The 20,370-nt window shown below is 45.6% G+C and overlaps 2 protein-coding genes across 2 annotated transcripts in view; one reads left to right on the top strand and one right to left on the bottom strand.

Moving 5' to 3' along the window:
* Positions 1-20,370, bottom strand: part of nola3 (H/ACA ribonucleoprotein complex subunit 3) — a gene marked incomplete at its 5' end in the record, with an annotated part of 28,048 nt that overhangs the window by 2,177 nt on the left and 5,501 nt on the right. Inside the window, 2 exon segments of the mRNA NM_001160680.1 lie at positions 13,185-13,189; positions 15,186-15,190.
* On the top strand, positions 744-19,796 carry LOC118966159. Its single transcript, XM_036989250.1, has 9 exons — positions 744-1,370; positions 1,941-2,287; positions 3,114-3,242; positions 5,938-6,038; positions 6,380-6,540; positions 6,705-6,920; positions 13,209-13,298; positions 13,399-19,201; positions 19,756-19,796. Exons 1-9 carry the CDS (start codon positions 744-746, stop codon positions 19,794-19,796), a joined length of 7,515 nt encoding a protein of 2,504 aa, XP_036845145.1.

Below are 20,370 nucleotides of genomic sequence, written 5' to 3'. Positions count from 1 at the left end.
CCGGGGGGACTGGGACGAGGACGAATCAATTTAATGTTACTAGTTAGAATAATAGAATACACAAGGTGCAATTTCGAAATTTGGTTGCGTATTAGCAGTCACTCAATTATCCCATGTCAGCATTTTTTTTAGATTGGTCAATTATTCAAGCGGCCAGCTATCTAAACTTGTAACCTAGTAAGCATGGTCGAATTACCGACCAGGGTGAGGCCCATTGATCATCAGTTATCATATTAAAAACTGCAATCATTTGCCTCCACCCTATGGCAAAATGTGTAGAATTGCAGGAAATTAGCTGTAAAACTGCAAATTGCAAAATGAGTAGAATTGCATGAAATTCATTTATAAAATAGCAATACTTCTCCCCGCCCCATGACATCAAAGAGACCATCCCTGAGCTAGACTAGTTGTAATAGTCCTATTTCAGGGAGAGATTGAGACGCTCACTGACACTCACTAAACAGACACTCCCAAAGTTACAGTAAGTTTAGCATGATATCAAATACTATGTGTTTTGGCAGGTGCAAAAATTCAAATTCTAGACCGATCCACTTTTGGAAACAACCCCACAACCCACTTCTTTACCCCAGGAGGAAGGAGAAGGAACATCATCTCCCATGGACCTTGGCGATACACAGACAGCATCCATATCAACTCCTCTTCCTCATACAGACCCGGATGAATCAAAGTCTGTAACGGCACAGGGAGCAAACCCAGACTGTGGGGTGAACTCGGAAAGGCCCATGTCTGAGTCAGAGCCACCACCTCAGATACTATGGGAATCACACCCTGCTCAGACGGTATCTATTTCTCCACTTCCTGACATAGACCCTGAGGAATCAGAGTCAGTTCTGAAGCTGGAGACAGCCCCATGCCCTGAGGTGGACCCTGAAAACACAAACTCTGACTCAGTTCCATGTCAGACACAAGAGGAATTCGACTCGGCACAGAAACCATCAGAGCAGCGAGATCCAGTCCCAGGTTTGATCCTGCTGACTGATCTCTCCTTTACAACTGTGTCAGAGACAGCACTGTGTCTAGGACCAGAACTAGACCCATATGACATGAGGGGCTCTGAGGATCCCATATCTGCTTCAGAACCACCTCAGATAGACTTGGAACCAGACCCTGAGTTGGTGTCTATGCCCAGGCCTACTCCTCATCTTCACGTAGATTCCAGAGAGCTAGAGGCTACGCCGAAGCTAGGGCCAGACCCAAGCCCTGACACAGACTCAGAAAACCCAAGATCTACAACAGAGACACCGCCTGAGCTCCAAGGGGAGCCCGACCCAGCCGAGATACCTTCAGAGCAGCCGGCCACAGCATTGAGCTCTATGTCTGAATCTGAGGTTGACCTGGCCTCTCCAGCTGTATCATGTTCAGTGTCATGTGTTGGACAACCAGACTTGTGCAATGGGATGCGATCTGAAAATCCCATGCCTGCGTCAGAGCCACTTCAGATAGAGATAGAAAAATGTCCTGAACTGGTCCAGATACAGGCTAATGATCCTCTCCCTCACCTAGTCTCCCAGGAATTTGAGCCGGTGCCACCTCATCAATCCGACCCAGCACAGACAGGCCTACAGCCAGAACAGCCAGCCCCAGTCTCACTGACTGTCAAGACTGAGCCCGGTCTCTCTTCTCTGGCTATATTGTATCCAGCAGCATACATCCGACAAGAACCAGGTGTAGAGACTCTGCAGTCTGACTCACAGGGGAGGGACAGAATCCTTGAAAGTTCCCACCTGCGATGTCTGCAACCAAAGTCTCAGTCTGTCCCATACTTTCCACCCATACAATCACTACCATATTCACCCATGCGGCCTCAGCAGTCTCCATCCATATCGAATGGCCCTTGTCCGATGATCTGTCACTCAATCCTTATCCCTAGCTGCCCTCCCCTGGATCTCCCATCAGACTATCCTTCATATCACCCCCAGATGAACCACAACTGCCCTCAACCAGGCCCTAATCACCCCTCAATGACCCCCCAACCGAGGACTAATTTCCTCTCACTGGCCCCCCAGCTACGCCCGAACCACCTCCAACCACCACTGGACCTCCAGCTCGGCCCAGGCTTACCTGGTCATCTCCCTGGGATGGCTGGTTCCATCCCTGGTTCTATCCCCAGCCAGCCCCTACCTCCCCAGGCCTGGTGTCGCAGCGAGGGCTCCTCCTCCCGGGGGATGTTTGAGAACTACAGGTGGTGGCAGAACCTCCGAGACATAGCCAGCAAAATCTACCCCGACAGTGGGCCTGACGCAGAGGCCCTGGCCTGCTTCTTCATGTGAGTATTGAGGTTGCGTCTGAAATGGCACCCTTTTCCCTATGTAGTGCACTATTTTTCATAGAGCCCTGGACAAAAATGAGTGCACTCTATAGGGCACTTTCCATCCCCCTTTCCCTTAACTATTCTTGTTTAGCTAGTTTTTATGTAGACTCTTGCTCAGTGACTTGGTGCTGTGTATTGTTTTGGTAATACAGTCTTTATTACCACGTAATAACTTAATATAAATAGAAACCTTGAATCTTATTGACCTTTTATTTACATTTTTGCACTGTCACTATGCAGACTCACAGGGCCCTACACACTCACACACACAGTGTCACTCCAACACACACAAACACTCACACCATCATCTGCTCACTCACACATAATATGCATTTATACTGACTCTACACACACTCTACACTGCTGCTACTCTGTTAATCTTATATCCTGTTGCCTAGTACCCTTACCCCTATACATATCTACCTCCATCTCTCCAGTATTCCTGCACATTGTAAATATGGTATTGGAACCGACCCTGTATATAGTATGCTTACTTGCTACTTGTGTTCTTCATATTTTTATATATTGTGTTCTTGTTCTACCTTGTTATTAATAGTATTACACTGTTATTGATTACTGCATTGTAGGGTTTTGAGTTAACAGGAAAGACATTTCACTGTACTTGTGCATGTGACATTAAAACTTGAAAACTAATAGTCTCTGAGTAGAGGACCTGCGAGTGAGAGTTGTAGAGGGTTTTGTTACAGTTTTGGCTACATAGTTATTGACCGTGCTACCCCTAACCCTGTGTGTGTGTGTGTGTGTGTGTCTCTCTCTTCAGTCCAGTGATTCGTTCCCTCTGTCTCAAGTACCCCTCGCTCCTCTTCACCCAGGGCATCGGTATAGCGGTGGGAGAATGGGGGAAGCTCTCTAACTACGACCGTATGGAGTACTATCACTTGGCCCAGAAGTGAGTCCACAGTGTGTGTGTGTGGTGCGTGTGTGCATGTCAGTCAGTCAGTGTGTCTGTGTGTGTCCTCACAAAACACAAGATGTCATTCAACTTTGGCACAGTTTTTAAGACACACAAACAACTTTTGAAAGAAGTGTTAACACTGACATACCATCCAATTATTACCCTCACAGTTTGTACAGTTTTGTAACTCCCATAGCTCTGCACCTAAAGAGCAATCTGGGATTGGTTCATCCATTTTTATACTGATATTGCCATTGATTCCATCCCCCAGATTGCTCCTTTAAATGTTCTTTTCGTGTTAACGTCAACAGAATGTTCTCATAAAAGATGGAATGTTTGATTAGATTATCAAATAAGTGGGTAACTGCATCATTGTGGAATTACATTGAAGGCTACTAACAAAGATACCCTACTGAAGATATAAAGATATGAATCATGTGGAAAGAGTTTATTTATCCATTTAGATTCCATTTAAATTAGTAGTTTCAAGTCTTAATGTCACGTGCACAAGTGCAGTGAAATTCCTTTCTTGCGAGTTCTAAACCCAACAATGCAGTAATCAATATCAACGTAGTACTGAAAATTACACAAGGTAGAACAAAAACACATGAGAAATAAAAAATAAGAACACGAGAAGTATTTAAGCTATACTGAACAAAAATCTAAACACAACATGCAACAATTTCAAAGATTTTACTGAGTTACAGTTCATATGAGGAAATCAGTTCATTTAAATAAATGCATCAGGCCCTAATCTATGGATTTCACATGACTGGACAGGGGCTCTGCCATGGGGGACCCTGGGAGGGATCAGGCCCTAATCTATGGATTTCACATGACTGGACAGGGGCTCTGCCATGGGGGACCCTGGGAGGGATCAGGCCCACCCCCTGGGGAGCCAGGCCTAGCCAATCAAAATGAGTTTTCCCCCACAAAAGCGCTTTATTACAGACAGAAATACTCCTCGGTTTCATCAGCTGTCCGGGTGGCTGGTGTCAGACGTGTAACGATCATGCTGTTTAATCAGCCTCTTGATATGCCACACCTGTCAGGTGGATGGATGATCTTGGGAAAGGAGGGATAACAGGGATATAAAATTGTGTGCACAGAATCTGATAGAAATAAGCTTTTTGTGCGTATAGAACATTTCTGGGATCTTTTATTTCAGCTCATGAAACATGGGGCCAACACTTTGCATTTTTTAATTTTTAATTGAACCTTTATTTAACTAGGCAAGTCAGTTAAGAACAAATTATTATTTACAATGAAGGCCTACACCGGCCAAACCCGGACGACGCTGGGCCAATTGTCCTATGGGACTCCCAATCACGGCCTGATGTGATACAGCCTACATGCTGCATTTATGTTTTTGTTCAGTATATATATATATCAGGGTCTGTTCCAAGACCATATTTACAATGTGCAGGGATACTGGAGTGATAGAGGGAGATATGTATAGGGGTAAGGTGACTAGGCATCTGAATATATGATAAACAGTAACAGCAGTTGATGATTGTATGTGAGTCCGTGTGCGTGTGTGTAGAGTCAGTATAAATGTGTGTGAATGTTGTGTGTGTGAGCAAATTGTGTGTGTGTGTGAGCAAATTAAGTGTGTGTGTGTGTGTGTGTGTGTGTGTGTGTGTAGAGTCCAGTGAGTGTGCAATGAAAAATGTAAATACAAGGGTCAACTCAGATTGTCCATGTAGTCATTTTGTTAGATATTTAGCAGTCTTATGGCTTGGGGATAGAAGCTGTTCAGGAGCCTGTTGGTGTCAGACTTGATGTACTGCTTGCTGTGCAGATGCAGAGAGAACAGTCTATGACTTGAGTGGCTGGAGTCTTTCTTGGCCTCCCTTTCACACCGCCTGATATAGATGTCTTGGATGGCAGGGAGCTCGGCCCCAGTGATGTACTGGGCTGTTTGCACCAGCCTCTGTAGCGCCATGCAATCGAGGGCGGTGCTGTTGCCATACCAAGCAGTGATGCAGCTAGTCAAGATACTATCAGTGGTGCAGCTGTAAAACTTTGAGGAATTGAGGGCCCATGCTAAACCTTTTCAACCTCCTGAGGGGGTAGAAGCGCTGTCACGCCTTCTTCACGACTGTGCGCGTGTGCGTGTGGAACAGTTTAAGTCCTTTGTGATTTGGACACAGAGAAACTTGAAGCTCTCGACCCGCTCCACTGCAGCCCAGTCAATGTGGATGGGGACGTGTTCTACACCCCCTGTTTCCTGTCGTCTGCGATCAGCTCCTCCCTCGATCAGCTCCTCTTTCTCTAGTATCTCTGAATGTAATTAGATTACAAACACTTGTCACATAACTTGTCAAAACATGCTGTTTGTGGCCCTAAATGCCATGGGTGCATCCTAAATGGCACCCTATATTCTATAAAGTGGTAGTATATACTATACACTTCTTTTGACCAGAGCCCTATTGGCCCAGTCAAAATTAGACCACTATGCATGTGAAACATGAGAATGGGACGACCTGGTAATTGATGCTCAGTTTCTGGTTGTTTCTCATAATTTGACCAATATAGTAGTGCACATACATTTTGATCACGTTAAAGTATGTTGGGGAATAGGGTGTCATTTGAGGTGTCTTGTGTGTGTGCTTGTGTGTGTGTGTGCGCATGCGTGTGTGTGTGCGCATGCGTGTGTGTGTGTGTGTGTGTGCTTGATCAACTCTAGATTTGTGGAGCTTGAGGTGGAGGAGGTGACAGCTAAGGAAAGGTCAAAGGTCATACAAAGGTCACCGTCAGGTCAGAGTGGAGCCCAGGCTGAGTTGAAAGGTCAGGTCAGGATATTTAGATATGTTTAACCCTTTTTTGTTTAGCATATGTGTTATTTCATAGTTTTGATGTCTTCACTATTATTCTACAATGTAGAACATTAAAAAAAATAAGAAAAACCCTTGAATGAGTAGGTGTTCTAAAACCTTTAACCGGTAGTGTATAGTTAATTATATATATAGTTAAAGTGATTAACCAAAAAGTGAATTAATCATTTGTATCAACGAATGAAGCCACATGGTGTGGCAACTTTATGATGGTCTCTCTCTCTCTTTCTCTCCCTCTTTCTCTCTCTCTCCCCTCTCTCTCTTTCTCTCCCTCTTTCTCTCCCCTCTCGGCAGGTTACACGGGGAAGAGCAGTGCCACCACGTCAGCCAAAGAGACAGAAACCAAATGCAACACAAGAGTTAACCAAGCCAAAGACAAAACTCAGAGGGCCACTAAGAGTGGCAGTGGTCCTAGAGTGTCCCGTGGTCGCCGACTAGGGAAAGTGGACATCAAGGTATTGACAAAAGTTACTGGAAGCTACACTTGTAGGATATAGAGACTGTCCCAAAAGGACCCAGTCACTCTTGTCAGATGCTTTAGTCGCAGTTAAACTTTATTCATTTGGCATGGCCGTGTAGAATGTTAAACAAAGGCAACAATTTCTCTTCTTTCCTTAAGGTCCTGGAGGAACGTGCCCTCGGGGAGTACACTGCAGCCATGGAGGCCCTCCTTATTGACCCCACCGGGATCAGGGAGAGGTTAGAGGTCAGAAATCAAGAGGAAGAGGGGGATGAGAAGAAGAATGATGAGGAAGAGGAGGGAGGAGGAGATGGGGAAGGCTCGTTCACAGAGTACCTGAATGAGCTGTGCAGTCAGAAGGAGTTTGTCACTAAGGTAATGAACAGACAAAGGAATTGATGTGATGTCTATTTTTCTTACAATCATAAGCATTTCCTGGTGGATTCTGTCTTTTCAGTCTTATAAATCATATAGTGTGATGATGGAGTTTTAAGGTAACGAACAACAGTTGAGAAAAAATAAGAAACCTGCACACTGCTCTTGTTGGTATCCCTGCTATTTATTAACCTTTACATATCGGCCTCAAGGCCTTCGTCTGAGCTTTTGTGAGTGTTTGTAATTTGCAACCTTATATAGACATGGCTCCACCCACATCCGTTCAATGCACCGAATGGGGTTGGAGTCGAGGGAAAATAAGCAAGTGTTACCAAATATAACAATGTGCATTTCATAAGTATTCTAATGAAGTGTGTACATAAAACGTATTAAAAAAGTCTTATCTAAGGGCGTCTCTTTTGTACCCACATGTACAGACAAACCATTTGATACGAAAGTAGATCTGTTTAAATTCTTTCGCAAAATTAAACTTAAACATGTGTTTTCCCAAAACACTATTTCTGGCATAGAAACCCAACAAAGAACTGTTACCCATTTTAAGCCCAAAAGAAAATTGTGTTTTATGGGTAACAACTCATCGATTAATACCTATTGTAGGTTAGTGGAACAAGAAGCCTTGTCAGTATATACGAGACAAACAAACCATATTCAGAAGAACCTCACCAGTACAGAAGAACATGTTTGGTTATCAAACCTGCAGACAAGGGGGGTGCTGTGGTTGTTTTAGAAAGACAGAGACAACTCAGTAATGAACATTTGTGTTGATCCCACACAGGTGTTCCAAAGGGACATTCGCTCTAATCTGGAGCCCGATTAAACAACCTCATCTCACAACTTGAATATGAATACCTTTGCTACAAATGTGCCATATGTCCATGCCTGTACATTTAACCTAAATTAGGGACTTATCCAGGCAGACCAGTGGTTGCAGGAATAATCCCAATGTTAGAGCCATTGCTGAACTTTGTTGACTCTTTTATTAAATCTCACGTGCAATCATTGCCATCATATGTGAAAGACTCTACAGACTTCATAAACAAGATTTCACCAATAACGGGTTTAACAGAAGACAGTATTTTGGTCACATTAGATGTTGAGAGTCTGTATACCAGTATTCCCCATGTTGGGGGGCTGGCAGCACTAGCTCACTATTTGAGAGACAGAGATTCTAACAAATACCGACCAACAGACTTCATTCTAGAGCTGGCTGAATATGTTTGGATGTATAACTATTTCAGGTTTGATGATGAATATTACCTCCAAACGAATGGAACATCGGTGGGCTCTACATTCGCTCTGAGATATGCAAACCTTTATTTGGGTCTTTTTGAAGAACGTTTTGTTAATAATGAAAATGAAAATCCATTTTTGAATAAAGTCCTGAAGTGGTATTGATATATTGACGATATATTTTGCATATGGGAAGGAACGGAAGAAGAGCTGTCAGACTTTATGGCACTACTCAATGACATTGACCCCCATCTCAAATTCACTATTGAATGTGACACTAAACGTGTTCATTACCTTGGTATGTGGATTGAGAAATCAAATGGAACCCTGTTTACCACTCAGTACAGAAACCGAAACGTACATAAATACTCTAATACAGAGAGACAGATTCCACCCGGGGCCATTAAAAAGAGGACTTCTAAGAAGCCAGTTTTTCAGACCTTGCTTTATATTCCACTCCACCGAGGACTGTCTAGAAAAAGCAGCGGAGATGTGTATAAGGTTTCTAAGAAGAAGCTACACTCCACAATGTGTGGATGAAGCTCTTCATTTGGCATTGGGGCAAACACGAGATGAACTGCTACAAAAAGGACCCGCTGAAGCTAAAGAACACTGGAATGTTCACCACCACATATACTTTGAACTCGCGCAAAGTGGGAGATGCTGTCAAGAAACACTGGCATGTTTTATCATCGGACCCAGTTATTCCAGCTGAATTTAAGAACCCACCACTTATTGTATATAGGAGAGGTAGCAATTTACGCGATAAATTGTTCCATGCCAACAGCCAACCACAAAAGAAAACGAGCCAGGCTCTTTTACGCACTCTTCCAAATGGTAGCTATAAATACAGAGGATGCGCACAGTGCAACAACATGATGAAGTGTGAATATTTCTGCCACCCACACACAGGAAAACAGTTCCAAATAAATGACATTATTATGTGCTCCACCACCCATTTATCTACATTATTAAATGTCCACGTGGGCTGTGTTAAGGAGGTAAAACCTAACGTTCTCTCAAACAGAGAATTAGTGAACATAAAAGTTCAATCAGAAGAAACGACAGGGATTATCCAGTCGCAGTACATTTCAATGACCTAAAACATGACATTTCTAACTTTAGATTTTGTGGCATAGAGAAAGTTAAGATATCAGACAGGGGAGGTGATATAAATAATACTCTGAGAAAAAGAGAATGTTTTAGGATTTCCACCCTCCAGATGTTAATTCCTAAAGGACTTAATGATGAAATGCCTGTATGTCATGTTATAAATGTGAACATGAATTAATGTCTCCACTTCAGATGACTCTGACGTTGTTCTAGCGCTGTACCCGATGATTTATGAAAACGTACTTGTGGTTTACAGACGTGTTTAATACGTTTTCTGTACACACTTTATTAGAATACTTCTGAAACACACATGGTTGGTAACACTTGCTCATTTTCCCTCGACTCCAACCCCATTCGGTGCATTGAACGGATGTGGGTGGAGCCATATCTACATAAGGATGCAAATTACAAACACTCACAAAAGCTCCGCCGAAGGCCTTGAGGCCGATTCAGGGGCGGGGTTAAATGCGGAAGACACATTTCAGTTCAATGCATTCAGTTGTACAACTGACTAGGTATCCCCCTTTCCGAAACATAAAGCTTAATAAATAACAGTGATATTAGCAACAGCAGTTCCTTATTTTTTCTCATCTTATTCAACTGTTACCAGGCACCTGCATCAAAGATAGCTCAATGTGCAAGTGCCTTTTGAATTTTGAACGAACAACAGTTAAAATAATTGATGTCACTTTTTTTCTTTTCTTACACAGATCAGTAGTGGATTTTGTCTCCTAATAGTCTTTTAAATAGTATAATGTGCTGGTTTTATTTTATTTGACAATTTAAAAAACATGTTACACCTGGCAACAGCTACATTTACCAACAACTGTATAAAGGGTATAAACCAGAGGAGGCTGGTGGGATGAGCTTTAGTTTTCCAGACATTGGAATTGAATTCATGGAACTGAATCAAGCATGTGATTTCCATGTGTGACACCGTTCCATTCCTGCCATACAATGAGCCCGTCCTCCTATAGCTCCTCCCGCTAGCCTCTGGTGTAAACACAATAAAGTCAATAGACTTGTTTTCCAGTGTGGTCCTCCATCCATCGTGGATGATGTTATTGTTTATTTTTCACACATGATAAGCTACTATTCAAACAACAGTTGAATTCTGTGTTTCCTGTAGGTTGCAGTGGTTGATACGTGGGGTTTTGATACCACCTCCCCTCTGTGTTTCCTGTAGGTTGCAGTGGTTGATATGTGGGGTTTTGATACCACCTCCCCTCTGTGTTTCCTGTAGGTTGCAGTGGTTGATATGTGGGGTTTTGAAACCACCTCCCCTCTGTGTTTCCTGTAGGTTGCAGTGGTTGATATGTGGGGTTTTGATACCACCTCCCCTCTGTGTTTCCTGTAGGTTGCAGTGGTTGATATGTGGGGTTTTGATACCACCTCCCCTCTGTGTTTCCTGTAGGTTGCAGTGGTTGATATGTGGGGTTTTGATACCACCTCCCCTCTGTGTTTCCTGTAGGTTGCAGTGGTTGATACGTGGGGTTTTGATACCACCTCCCCTCTGTGTTTCCTGTAGGTTGCAGTGGTTGATATGTGGGGTTTTGAAACCACCTCCCCTCTGTGTTTCCTGTAGGTTGCAGTGGTTGATATGTGGGGTTTTGATACCACCTCCCCTCTGTGTTTCCTGTAGGTTGCAGTGGTTGATATGTGGGGTTTTGATACCACCTCCCCTCTGTGTTTCCTGTAGGTTGCAGTGGTTGATATGTGGGGTTTTGAAACCACCTCCCCTCTGTGTTTCCTGTAGGTTGCAGTGGTTGATATGTGGGGTTTTGATACCACCTCCCCTCTGTGTTTCCTGTAGGTTGCAGTGGTTGATATGTGGGGTTTTGATACCACCTCCCCTCTGTGTTTCCTGTAGGTTGCAGTGGTTGATATGTGGGGTTTTGATACCACCTCCCCTCTGTGTTTCCTGTAGGTTGCAGTGGTTGATATGTGGGGTTTTGATACCACCTCCCCTCTGTGTTTCCTGTAGGTTGCAGTGGTTGATATGTGGGGTTTTGATACCACCTCCCCTCTGTGTTTCCTGTAGGTTGCAGTGGTTGATATGTGGGGTTTTGATACCACCTCCCCTCTGTGTTTCCTGTAGGTTGCAGTGGTTGATATGTGGGGTTTTGATACCACCTCCCCTCTGTGTTTCCTGTAGGTTGCAGTGGTTGATATGTGGGGTTTTGATACCACCTCCCCTCTGTGTTTCCTGTAGGTTGCAGTGGTTGATACGTGGGGTTTTGATACCACCTCCCCTCTGTGTTTCCTGTAGGTTGCAGTGGTTGATACGTGGGGTTTTGATACCACCTCCCCTCTGTGTTTCCTGTAGGTTACAGTGGTTGATACGTGGGGTTTTGATACCACCTCCCCTCTGTGTTTCCTGTAGGTTGCAGTGGTTGATACGTGGGGTTTTGATACCACCTCCCCTCTGTGTTTCCTGTAGGTTGCAGTGGTTGATATGTGGGGTTTTGATACCACCTCCCCTCTGTGTTTGATGTAGGTTGCAGTGGTTGATATGTGGGGTTTTGATACCACCTCCCCTCTGTGTTTCCTGTAGGTTGCAGTGGTTGATATGTGGGGTTTTGATACCACCTCCCCTCTGTGTTTCCTGTAGGTTACAGTGGTTGATACGTGGGGTTTTGATACCACCTCCCCTCTGTGTTTCCTGTAGGTTACAGTGGTTGATATGTGGGGTTTTGATACCACCTCCCCTCTGTGTTTCCTGTAGGTTGCAGTGGTTGATATGTGGGGTTTTGATACCACCTCCCCTCTGTGTTTCCTGTAGGTTACAGTGGTTGATATGTGGGGTTTTGATACCACCTCCCCTCTGTGTTTCCTGTAGGTTGCAGTGGTTGATATGTGGGGTTTTGATACCACCTCCCCTCTGTGTTTCCTGTAGGTTGCAGTGGTTGATATGTGGGGTTTTGAAACCACCTCCCCTCTGTGTTTCCTGTAGGTTGCAGTGGTTGATATGTGGGGTTTTGATACCACCTCCCCTCTGTGTTTCCTGTAGGTTGCAGTGGTTGATATGTGGGGTTTTGATACCACCTCCCCTCTGTGTTTCCTGTAGGTTGCAGTGGTTGATACGTGGGGTTTTGATACCACCTCCCCTCTGTGTTTCCTGTAGGTTGCAGTGGTTGATACGTGGGGTTTTGATACCACCTCCCCTCTGTGTTTCCTGTAGGTTGCAGTGGTTGATACGTGGGGTTTTGATACCACCTCCCCTCTGTGTTTCCTGTAGGTTGCAGTGGTTGATATGTGGGGTTTTGATACCACCTCCCCTCTGTGTTTCCTGTAGGTTGCAGTGGTTGATATGTGGGGTTTTGATACCACCTCCCCTCTGTGTTTCCTGTAGGTTGCAGTGGTTGATATGTGGGGTTTTGATACCACCTCCCCTCTGTGTTTCCTGTAGGTTGCAGTGGTTGATACGTGGGGTTTTGAAACCACCTCCCCTCTGTGTTTCCTGTAGGTTGCAGTGGTTGATATGTGGGGTTTTGATACCACCTCCCCTCTGTGTTTCCTGTAGGTTGCAGTGGTTGATACGTGGGGTTTTGATACCACCTCCCCTCTGTGTTTCCTGTAGGTTGCAGTGGTTGATACGTGGGGTTTTGATACCACCTCCCCTCTGTGTTTCCTGTAGGTTACAGTGGTTGATACGTGGGGTTTTGATACCACCTCCCCTCTGTGTTTCCTGTAGGTTGCAGTGGTTGATACGTGGGGTTTTGATACCACCTCCCCTCTGTGTTTCCTGTAGGTTGCAGTGGTTGATACGTGGGGTTTTGATACCACCTCCCCTCTGTGTTTCCTGTAGGTTGCAGTGGTTGATACGTGGGGTTTTGATACCACCTCCCCTCTGTCTTTCCTGTAGGTTGCAGTGGTTGATATGTGGGGTTTTGATACCACCTCCCCTCTGTGTTTCCCTCGCAGGTCGGAGCAGTGCTGGATTTGCAGTACCTGTCTTCTCTCCTCACCTCAGACCCCGATACCATCGACCTCCTAGCACAGGAGGAGGCACAGGTGTTACAACGTGCTCTATCTCTCAAATAAAAGTCAAACAAAGAAATGCTTTGATGTAGCCTATTTCATTGGTGTGTCTCCTGTCCCTCTCTCCTCACAGGTGGATCAGGAGATGCCAGACGTGCCTGCCAGTGTTACTTGCAGTGACCCAGAGGACTACGCTACCCACACTGCATCTGAAGGCTGTACTGCACAACAACAGGCCCCGTCACTCACAGAACACAGAGAAGCTCTGAGCCCACCTATGACATCATATGAATTACAATTCGAGAGGCACTGCAGGTCTATGTCCACCAGTATTCATCGTAAGAGGCGTTCAACTTCAAACTACGATAACCACAATGTACCTGACCACGGGCCTCCATTGTTCATACAGACCCAGGACGGTTGTACTGTTAGTTACCTCATCCCTCCTACCCCTTCACCGTCTGGAACTTTCCAACTGGCAACCTCACAGAACGGCATGTTTCAGCTTCAAGGTCCCTGCCCTCCTCCTCAACCTGGGAACAACTACTCCCACAATGCACCATTCCCAAGGCCCACACCACACCTCCGAGCCTTCCCTCTGCCACCTCTACCTGTTAGTCACAAAAATGACAACTACCACAACGCACCACCACCGCAAGGGTTTTTCGTCCTACCGGAAAGCTATTCCCCACTCCCTACCCCTATGGCAGGCCAGGATGCATTTCAGATGTGTCCTCCACAACGTTCCAGGCACTTTGTGTTCAGTGAGGACAGCCCTGAGGGTGGACCCTTCATGTTTATTCCTATGGGAGATTACGTCCCCCACAATGCACCACTTCCGATGATGATGAACTCCCCCTCCCCATTTCCTTTCTCGGAACATCAAATCCTGAGTTATACTCCTAGTAACCAGACTTCCCAACACACACAGCATCATTATCCAAACAATACTATTGCTGTGACTGATGTCTACTATCCCCCAGGAGCTTTGCCTGTAGAAAATGAAAACAATCAGAATCTTTATATAACAACTGGGCCTAATACAGCCTATGAAGCTATATTGTCACATGGTCATAGCTCGTCAATAGAACTACCCGCCGCCATCTTGCCTGTTGTGGGCAGCAGTGGTCAATATAGAACAGGACATTCAGCCTCAAACTTTGTGGTTCAGGAATCAAAAGACCCGCTCTCAATCACTTCAGTCCTTGACCTCCAGGGCGGTCCTCTGCAAGGGGATCTTCTAGCCTCCGAGCCCACCACATCCTCAACCACGTCTGGGGTACTCAACAACCTGCACCGGATTAAGTCCGATCAACAGAACTACAACCAGTCAGGTCAACAAAACTACAACTCCCGGAACGAGGCAAACTTGTCAAACTTGTCTGTCCCCTTAAATACGAGTAAAGATGGGTTAACCTTCACGATCCTGCCTCTGGAAAGAGAGGAAGATGGAGTGATGGAGGGAATGAGTGAAGAAGATGAGGACTCGGGCGACTCCACCGCGGGGCAAGTGGGAGACGTGCTGAAACAGGAGGATCTGGAGGAAAAGAAAGAAGAGGAGGGATGGAGAGAAGAAGAAGAGGGAGGAAGAGAAGGAGTAGTACTATCACCCATCCAGACATATCCTTTCCCCTCCCCTCCTCCTGTCTCTAGTCTAGGCCCGCCTACTCCGATTGCATCCCCCGGCCCTTTCCCTCTGGCGGCTTATCACGGGGGCAGGAGGATGTTGACGGAAAACCCACCATTCCGCCCCCCTAACCTGAGACTCCTAGCCATGGCAGCACTCATCCACTCTGTCTCTTCAACGCCCCCGGAAGGCCAAGGAGACGACAACAAGGACGAGGGTCAACTGAACTGGAAGCCCCAGGATCCTCGCCCCTTTCAGCTGTCTCACCCTGCCCGGGAGAGGGACAGGGTCACCCCCCCTTCAGGCCATGGGGATGGGGATACCCCCTGCACCGTACCCATCCAGTCCTTCATCATGGCTGTCTCCTGCTCCACCCCCAGAGGCGACCCCTTCCTGGATGCTCACCTGACAGGCTGGGTTAGGGACACCCCGAACCCGGCAGGTGAGGGAGATCCAGAGCCTCTACCTCTATGGGCTACTGCCTCTCTCTCAGACCCCACAGAGGAGCCTCAAATTGGGGAAGGGAGTCTGGAACACAGGCCTCAGCTGGAGGAAGGTCCTAGACTGGATGTGACTGGGAGAGGAATGGAGGTGGAGGCAGCTGACAAGGGAGGTGAGGAGGAATGGAGGGTGATAGACACTTCGTCATTCGACGGGCCCAACACTGAAACATCTGATAGTTTCAATGCTAAAACGTTAGACTGTGTGAATAGTTCAGCTTCAGATGGCAACAAAGCTGAAGCTTCAGACATGCACATCAGTCCTCAAGCTTCAGACATGCGTATCAGTCCTCAAGCTTCAGACATGCGTATCAGTCCTCAAGCTTCAGACATGCGTATCAGTCCTCAAGCTTCAGACATGCGTATCAGTCCTCAAGCTTCAGACATGTGTATCAGTCCTCAAGCTTCAGACATGAGTATCAGTCCTCAAGCTTCAGACATGAGTATCAGTCCTCAAGCTTCAGACATGCGTGTCAGTTCTCAAGCTTCAGACATGCGTGTCAGTCCTCAAACTTCAGACATGCGTGTCAGTCCTCAAGCTTCAGACATGCGTGTCAGTTCTCAAGCTTCAGACATGCATATCAGTTCTCAAGCTTCAGGACTGGACCGTGCCAACGTTAAAGCATTAAATAGAATTGATCTTAAGGTGACAAATGTGTCTGAAACAAATCCTCCAGACAATGTCAACACTCAGGCAACTAACAGTGCAATTGTTCAAGCAACAGACACAACCATCACTGAAGCACCTTGCGTTACTAACTCTGGAAGTTCAGCCACTGTCAACGAAAAGCTAACAGACGTGATCACAGCCACCGAAGCCTCTGGTATCACTGAGTCATGTGGTTCAGCTGGTGGCAACAAACCGTCGCCAGACTCTCCTGCTATTGACTGTGTGAAAGAGTTCGCTGACCCCAGTACAGTTCCTATTATCACTCAGGTGGACTCAGACATAGAGAGCTCACCGCCATCCATAAGCAGCAGAGATCCTGGATCAACCCTACTGTCAGACTGTATAAGTGAGACAGTGGAAGAAGCCTATCCTAGAATGGAGGAAACATGGAACCAGCCTATAGAAGGGGTGAACTTGGATGAGTCTATGTCCGATAGTCAGGCTTCCATACCTGGGCTGCTCCACCCTCACTCTGCCTGGGATGAGTCCACTCCACTCCCCCTGTGTCTGGAGGCTACAGGGGTCAACAACGACCAGCTCCAGTCATACATGCCCAGGGACAGCACGAGGGAGACGGCCAACATCTCTACCGCACACACCCTCCTCACCCTGGGGCAGGTTGAGGTGGAACACTCCCTCACCCCAGCGTCTCGTGGAAGTACAGAGGGAGAGACTGTTTTGGGTGGCACCGAGGGACAGATGAAGAGTGATGGAGAGAGAGAAAACGGGGTGGAGACAGGAGAGGAGGCGGAGATGGAGGTGAAAGAGATAAAGCAGCAGAAGAGAGAGACTGAGTCGGAGGTAGAGACCACCCAAACCGGTCAACGGGCAGATGCAGATAGAGGGAATACAGAAAGGAGAGAAAGAGAAGAAGACGAAGAGAGAATGAAGGAGAGGAACGAGATCGTTGGAAGACTTGAAGAGACGTCAAAGGCGAATCCAAGCAGAAACAGCAAGAGGTCAACTAGACATCAGAAACAGAGAGATAGTAGACGGAGGAAGGACACCATGAAAACAGAAGAGGGGAAGAAAGAAATAGAAAATGAAAAGGAGGTAGTAAAGAAAACTGAGAAAATGGAAATGAGGGAAGTAGCAGTTAGAGAAGAAGAAGAGGGGGAAGTAATAGCAACCGAAAACAAGATGGAAGAGAAAACAGAGAAAAAGAAACAGAGACCGTCAAGGAAAGGACGAGAGAGACAAGCTGTGAATAGAGAACAGGCTGAAGAGAAAGAACAGAGGAGTCACAGGGCGGTGCAGACGGAGTTCAAGGCTGCTACTGCTCCTAATATTAACACTGATAAAGTGAAGGTGACACTGAAAGAGCCTCAACAGCGTCAAGGCCAGAAAACGGAGGCAGACAGAGAGACGTTGAAACAACGAGACGAGGCAAAGGATAAGACACAAAAGCCAAGTACAGGACCTATGATAAGAGCAAGGAGGAGTAGCAAAGCTGCAGAGAAGGGGAAAGAGTCGTCAAAAACTAAGAAAGAGACAGAGAAAGAGGATGAGGCAAAAAGGACAGAAAAGCCCCGTTTTATCCCAAGTCCTATGATAACCACAAGAAGGAAGAGCAGAGCAGCAGAGAAGGAGAAGCCCAAACCAGGAAACACAATGAATAAAGTGCCATCTGTAGAGATGGATGAAGAAGAGGGCGAGGGAAAAGAGCAAAGATCTGAAAGGACCAGAACTCTAACTCCTGTGACAAGAAAGCAAAGAAAAGATGCAGAAGGGAAAAAAGAAGGGAAGCCAAACACAAAGAAAGAGACAGGTGGCGAGACAGAGAAACAAAGGGATGAGGTAGAGGAGAGGACTGAAAACCCCTGTCCCATCACTAGTACTGCGACAAGCCGTATGATCACAACTAGAGGGAACTGGAGAGCTGAAGAGTGTAAGAAAGAACAGAATCCGCACACAGCTCAAAAAGAGGCATTGGCTACTACCCCTAATATCTACACTGATAAAGAGAGGGAAGAGGGAGGGAGAGAAGAGAGGGAGGACGTACCAACCTCAGGGAAGATGACGTGGAGAGAGCTCAGTCCTATGACAAGAAGGAAATGGGGAAAGAACGACGTGGAGAGGAAAGACGAGAAGGAGCCGAGCACAGCACATATGGAGATAGATGGAGAGATGGGGAAAAAGGAGAGAGAGACGATTGAGAAGCCTAGTCTTAGACGTCCTGTGACTAGAGCAAGAAGGAAGGATGTAGAGGTAAAGAAAGAGGATAAACCAAAACCAGCAGAGAAAGAGACAGGAAAACAAGGGAACGAGACAAAGGAGGAGAGGACTGAAAAGTCTTCTCCTATTCCAAGTCCCATGGCAAGAACGAGGCATGCTAAAGCCGTAATGGGCAGGAAGGAGCAGAAGGAAGAGTCCGCAAACACTGCAGAGGAGGAGACGGGGAAACAAGGGGACAAGGTGGAAGAGCATGTGACAGAAAATCTGAAAAGTAAAACTATCGAGGGGGAAGGGACTATCGAGAATGATGCATTCGTAACCAACAGGGGTCTAAACCGTAAAGGAATGAAAAGGAAGGTGGGAGAGAGTGGGGATATGGGAGGGAAGAAGGAAAGACAAGTAGTGGTTCAATCTGAAGAAGGGAGCCATTTAGTATTAAAAAAGCTTAAAACTAAAAACAGGAGAGGACTAACGGAGGAATCCACCTCCTCCTCCAAAGGAAAGATAGAGAAGGTAGAAACCGATGCTAAGATAACAGGAAACAGAGGGACAACAGAAAACAAAATAGAGCTAAAGACCATTCCAGCATCCAGAACCAAACACAGTGAAGGGAAAAGGGAGATAGAAACAGTTCTGTCCCCTGTAACTGAACGGAGGACAGGAAAAACAGAGGGAGGAAAAAGAAATGGAGAGACCATTCATCCTCCCTTCCCAGCCAAGCTCAGTAAAGTGGAGGAGGATGAACCAACACAGGCAGAGGGTCACACATCTGACGAGAAGAGAGAGAAAGTGGAACCCAAGAGAAAGCCAGAGATGGACAGAGCGAGAGAGAGATGGAGCCAGAGAGTGGGTAAAAGACAGAGACTGAGTGAGAAGAGAGAGAAAGTGGAACCCGAGAGAAAGCCAGAGATGGACAGAGCGAGAGAGAGATGGAGCCAGAGAGTGGGTAAAAGACAGAGACTGAGTGAGAAGAGAGAGAAAGTGGAACCCGAGAGAAAGCCAGAGATGGACAGAGCGAGAGAGAGATGGAGCCAGAGAGTGGGTAAAAGACAGAAGAGAGGGCAGAAGGATGGGAGAAACAAACTTCAAAGGAAAAGGAAGAAGGCCTCTTTAAAATAAGGCTACAATGAAACAAAAGGAGTCCAATGTTTAACATTCAGTTTAATAGATTAAATGTAAAATACAATACAAAATCCTGAGAATAGTAATTTACATAATCATTTGGTTTGTATATTTTGTTCATTAAATCAATACAAATTCACATACCACATCCCATTTCAAGCCTTACAAAATAAGACAGACACTCTTAATTTGATTAAAATCATATTACATTTATAAATAAACACTACCGTGATACTATTTTCACAGCATCTTGACAGGCAGATCCAGAGAATTGTGTAACAATCATAGCTAGCTATGTAGCTATGACATTGTAAACAAGTCTTAAAAGACCACATATAACCCATCTGAAAGACATACGCACTAGTTCACTATGAGTCGTTCCCTTTGATTTCTTAGAGAACGGCGTGTTAAATTGGCATTACTGTCGATACCGTTGAGCTGCCTTAGGTTTTTCTTCAATTTCACAAAATGGCGTAAGCCCCATTAGAAATAGAATTCCTAGAAGGGGATCCCCATTCAAGTCAATGTACAGTGCCTTGCGAAAGTATTTGGCCCCCTTGAACTTTGCGACCTTTTGCCACATTTCAGGCTTCAAACATAAAGATATAAAACTGTATTTTTTTGTGAAGAATCAACAACAAGTGGGACACAATCATGAAGTGGAACGACATTTATTGGATATTTCAAACTTTTTTAACAAATCAAAAACTGAATAATTGGGCGTGCAAAATTATTCAGCCCCCTTAAGTTAATACTTTGTAGCGCCACCTTTTGCTGCGATTACAGCTGTAAGTCGCTTGGGGTATGTCTATCAGTTTTGCACATCGAGAGACTGAAATGTTTTCCCATTCCTCCTTGCAAAACAGCTCGAGCTCAGTGAGGTTGGATAGAGAGCATTTGTGAACAGCAGTTTTCAGATCTTTCCACAGATTCTCGATTGGATTCAGGTCTGGACTTTGACTTGGCCATTCTAACACCTGGATATGTTTATTTTTGAACCATTCCATTGTA

This window comes from Oncorhynchus mykiss, chromosome 9, assembly GCF_013265735.2.
Source record: "Oncorhynchus mykiss isolate Arlee chromosome 9, USDA_OmykA_1.1, whole genome shotgun sequence".
Classification (NCBI taxonomy): Eukaryota; Metazoa; Chordata; class Actinopteri; order Salmoniformes; family Salmonidae; genus Oncorhynchus; species Oncorhynchus mykiss.
The sequence above is the reverse complement of the archived record's forward strand: the minus strand, read 5'-3'. Positions and strand labels throughout refer to the sequence as shown.

What these genes read in the sequence shown, in the direction of transcription:
- LOC118966159 (XM_036989250.1), top strand. Translation starts at nt 744, where the DNA reads ATGTCTGAGTCAGAGCCACCACCTCAGATACTATGGGAATCACACCCT. An exon ending in AGCCCAGGCTGAGTTGAAAG is followed by an intron (nt 6,039 to 6,379) that starts GTCAGGTCAGGA and finishes CCCTCTCGGCAG; the next exon opens with GTTACACGGGGAAGAGCAGT. An exon ending in TAGCACAGGAGGAGGCACAG is followed by an intron (nt 13,299 to 13,398) that starts GTGTTACAACGT and finishes CTCTCCTCACAG; the next exon opens with GTGGATCAGGAGATGCCAGA.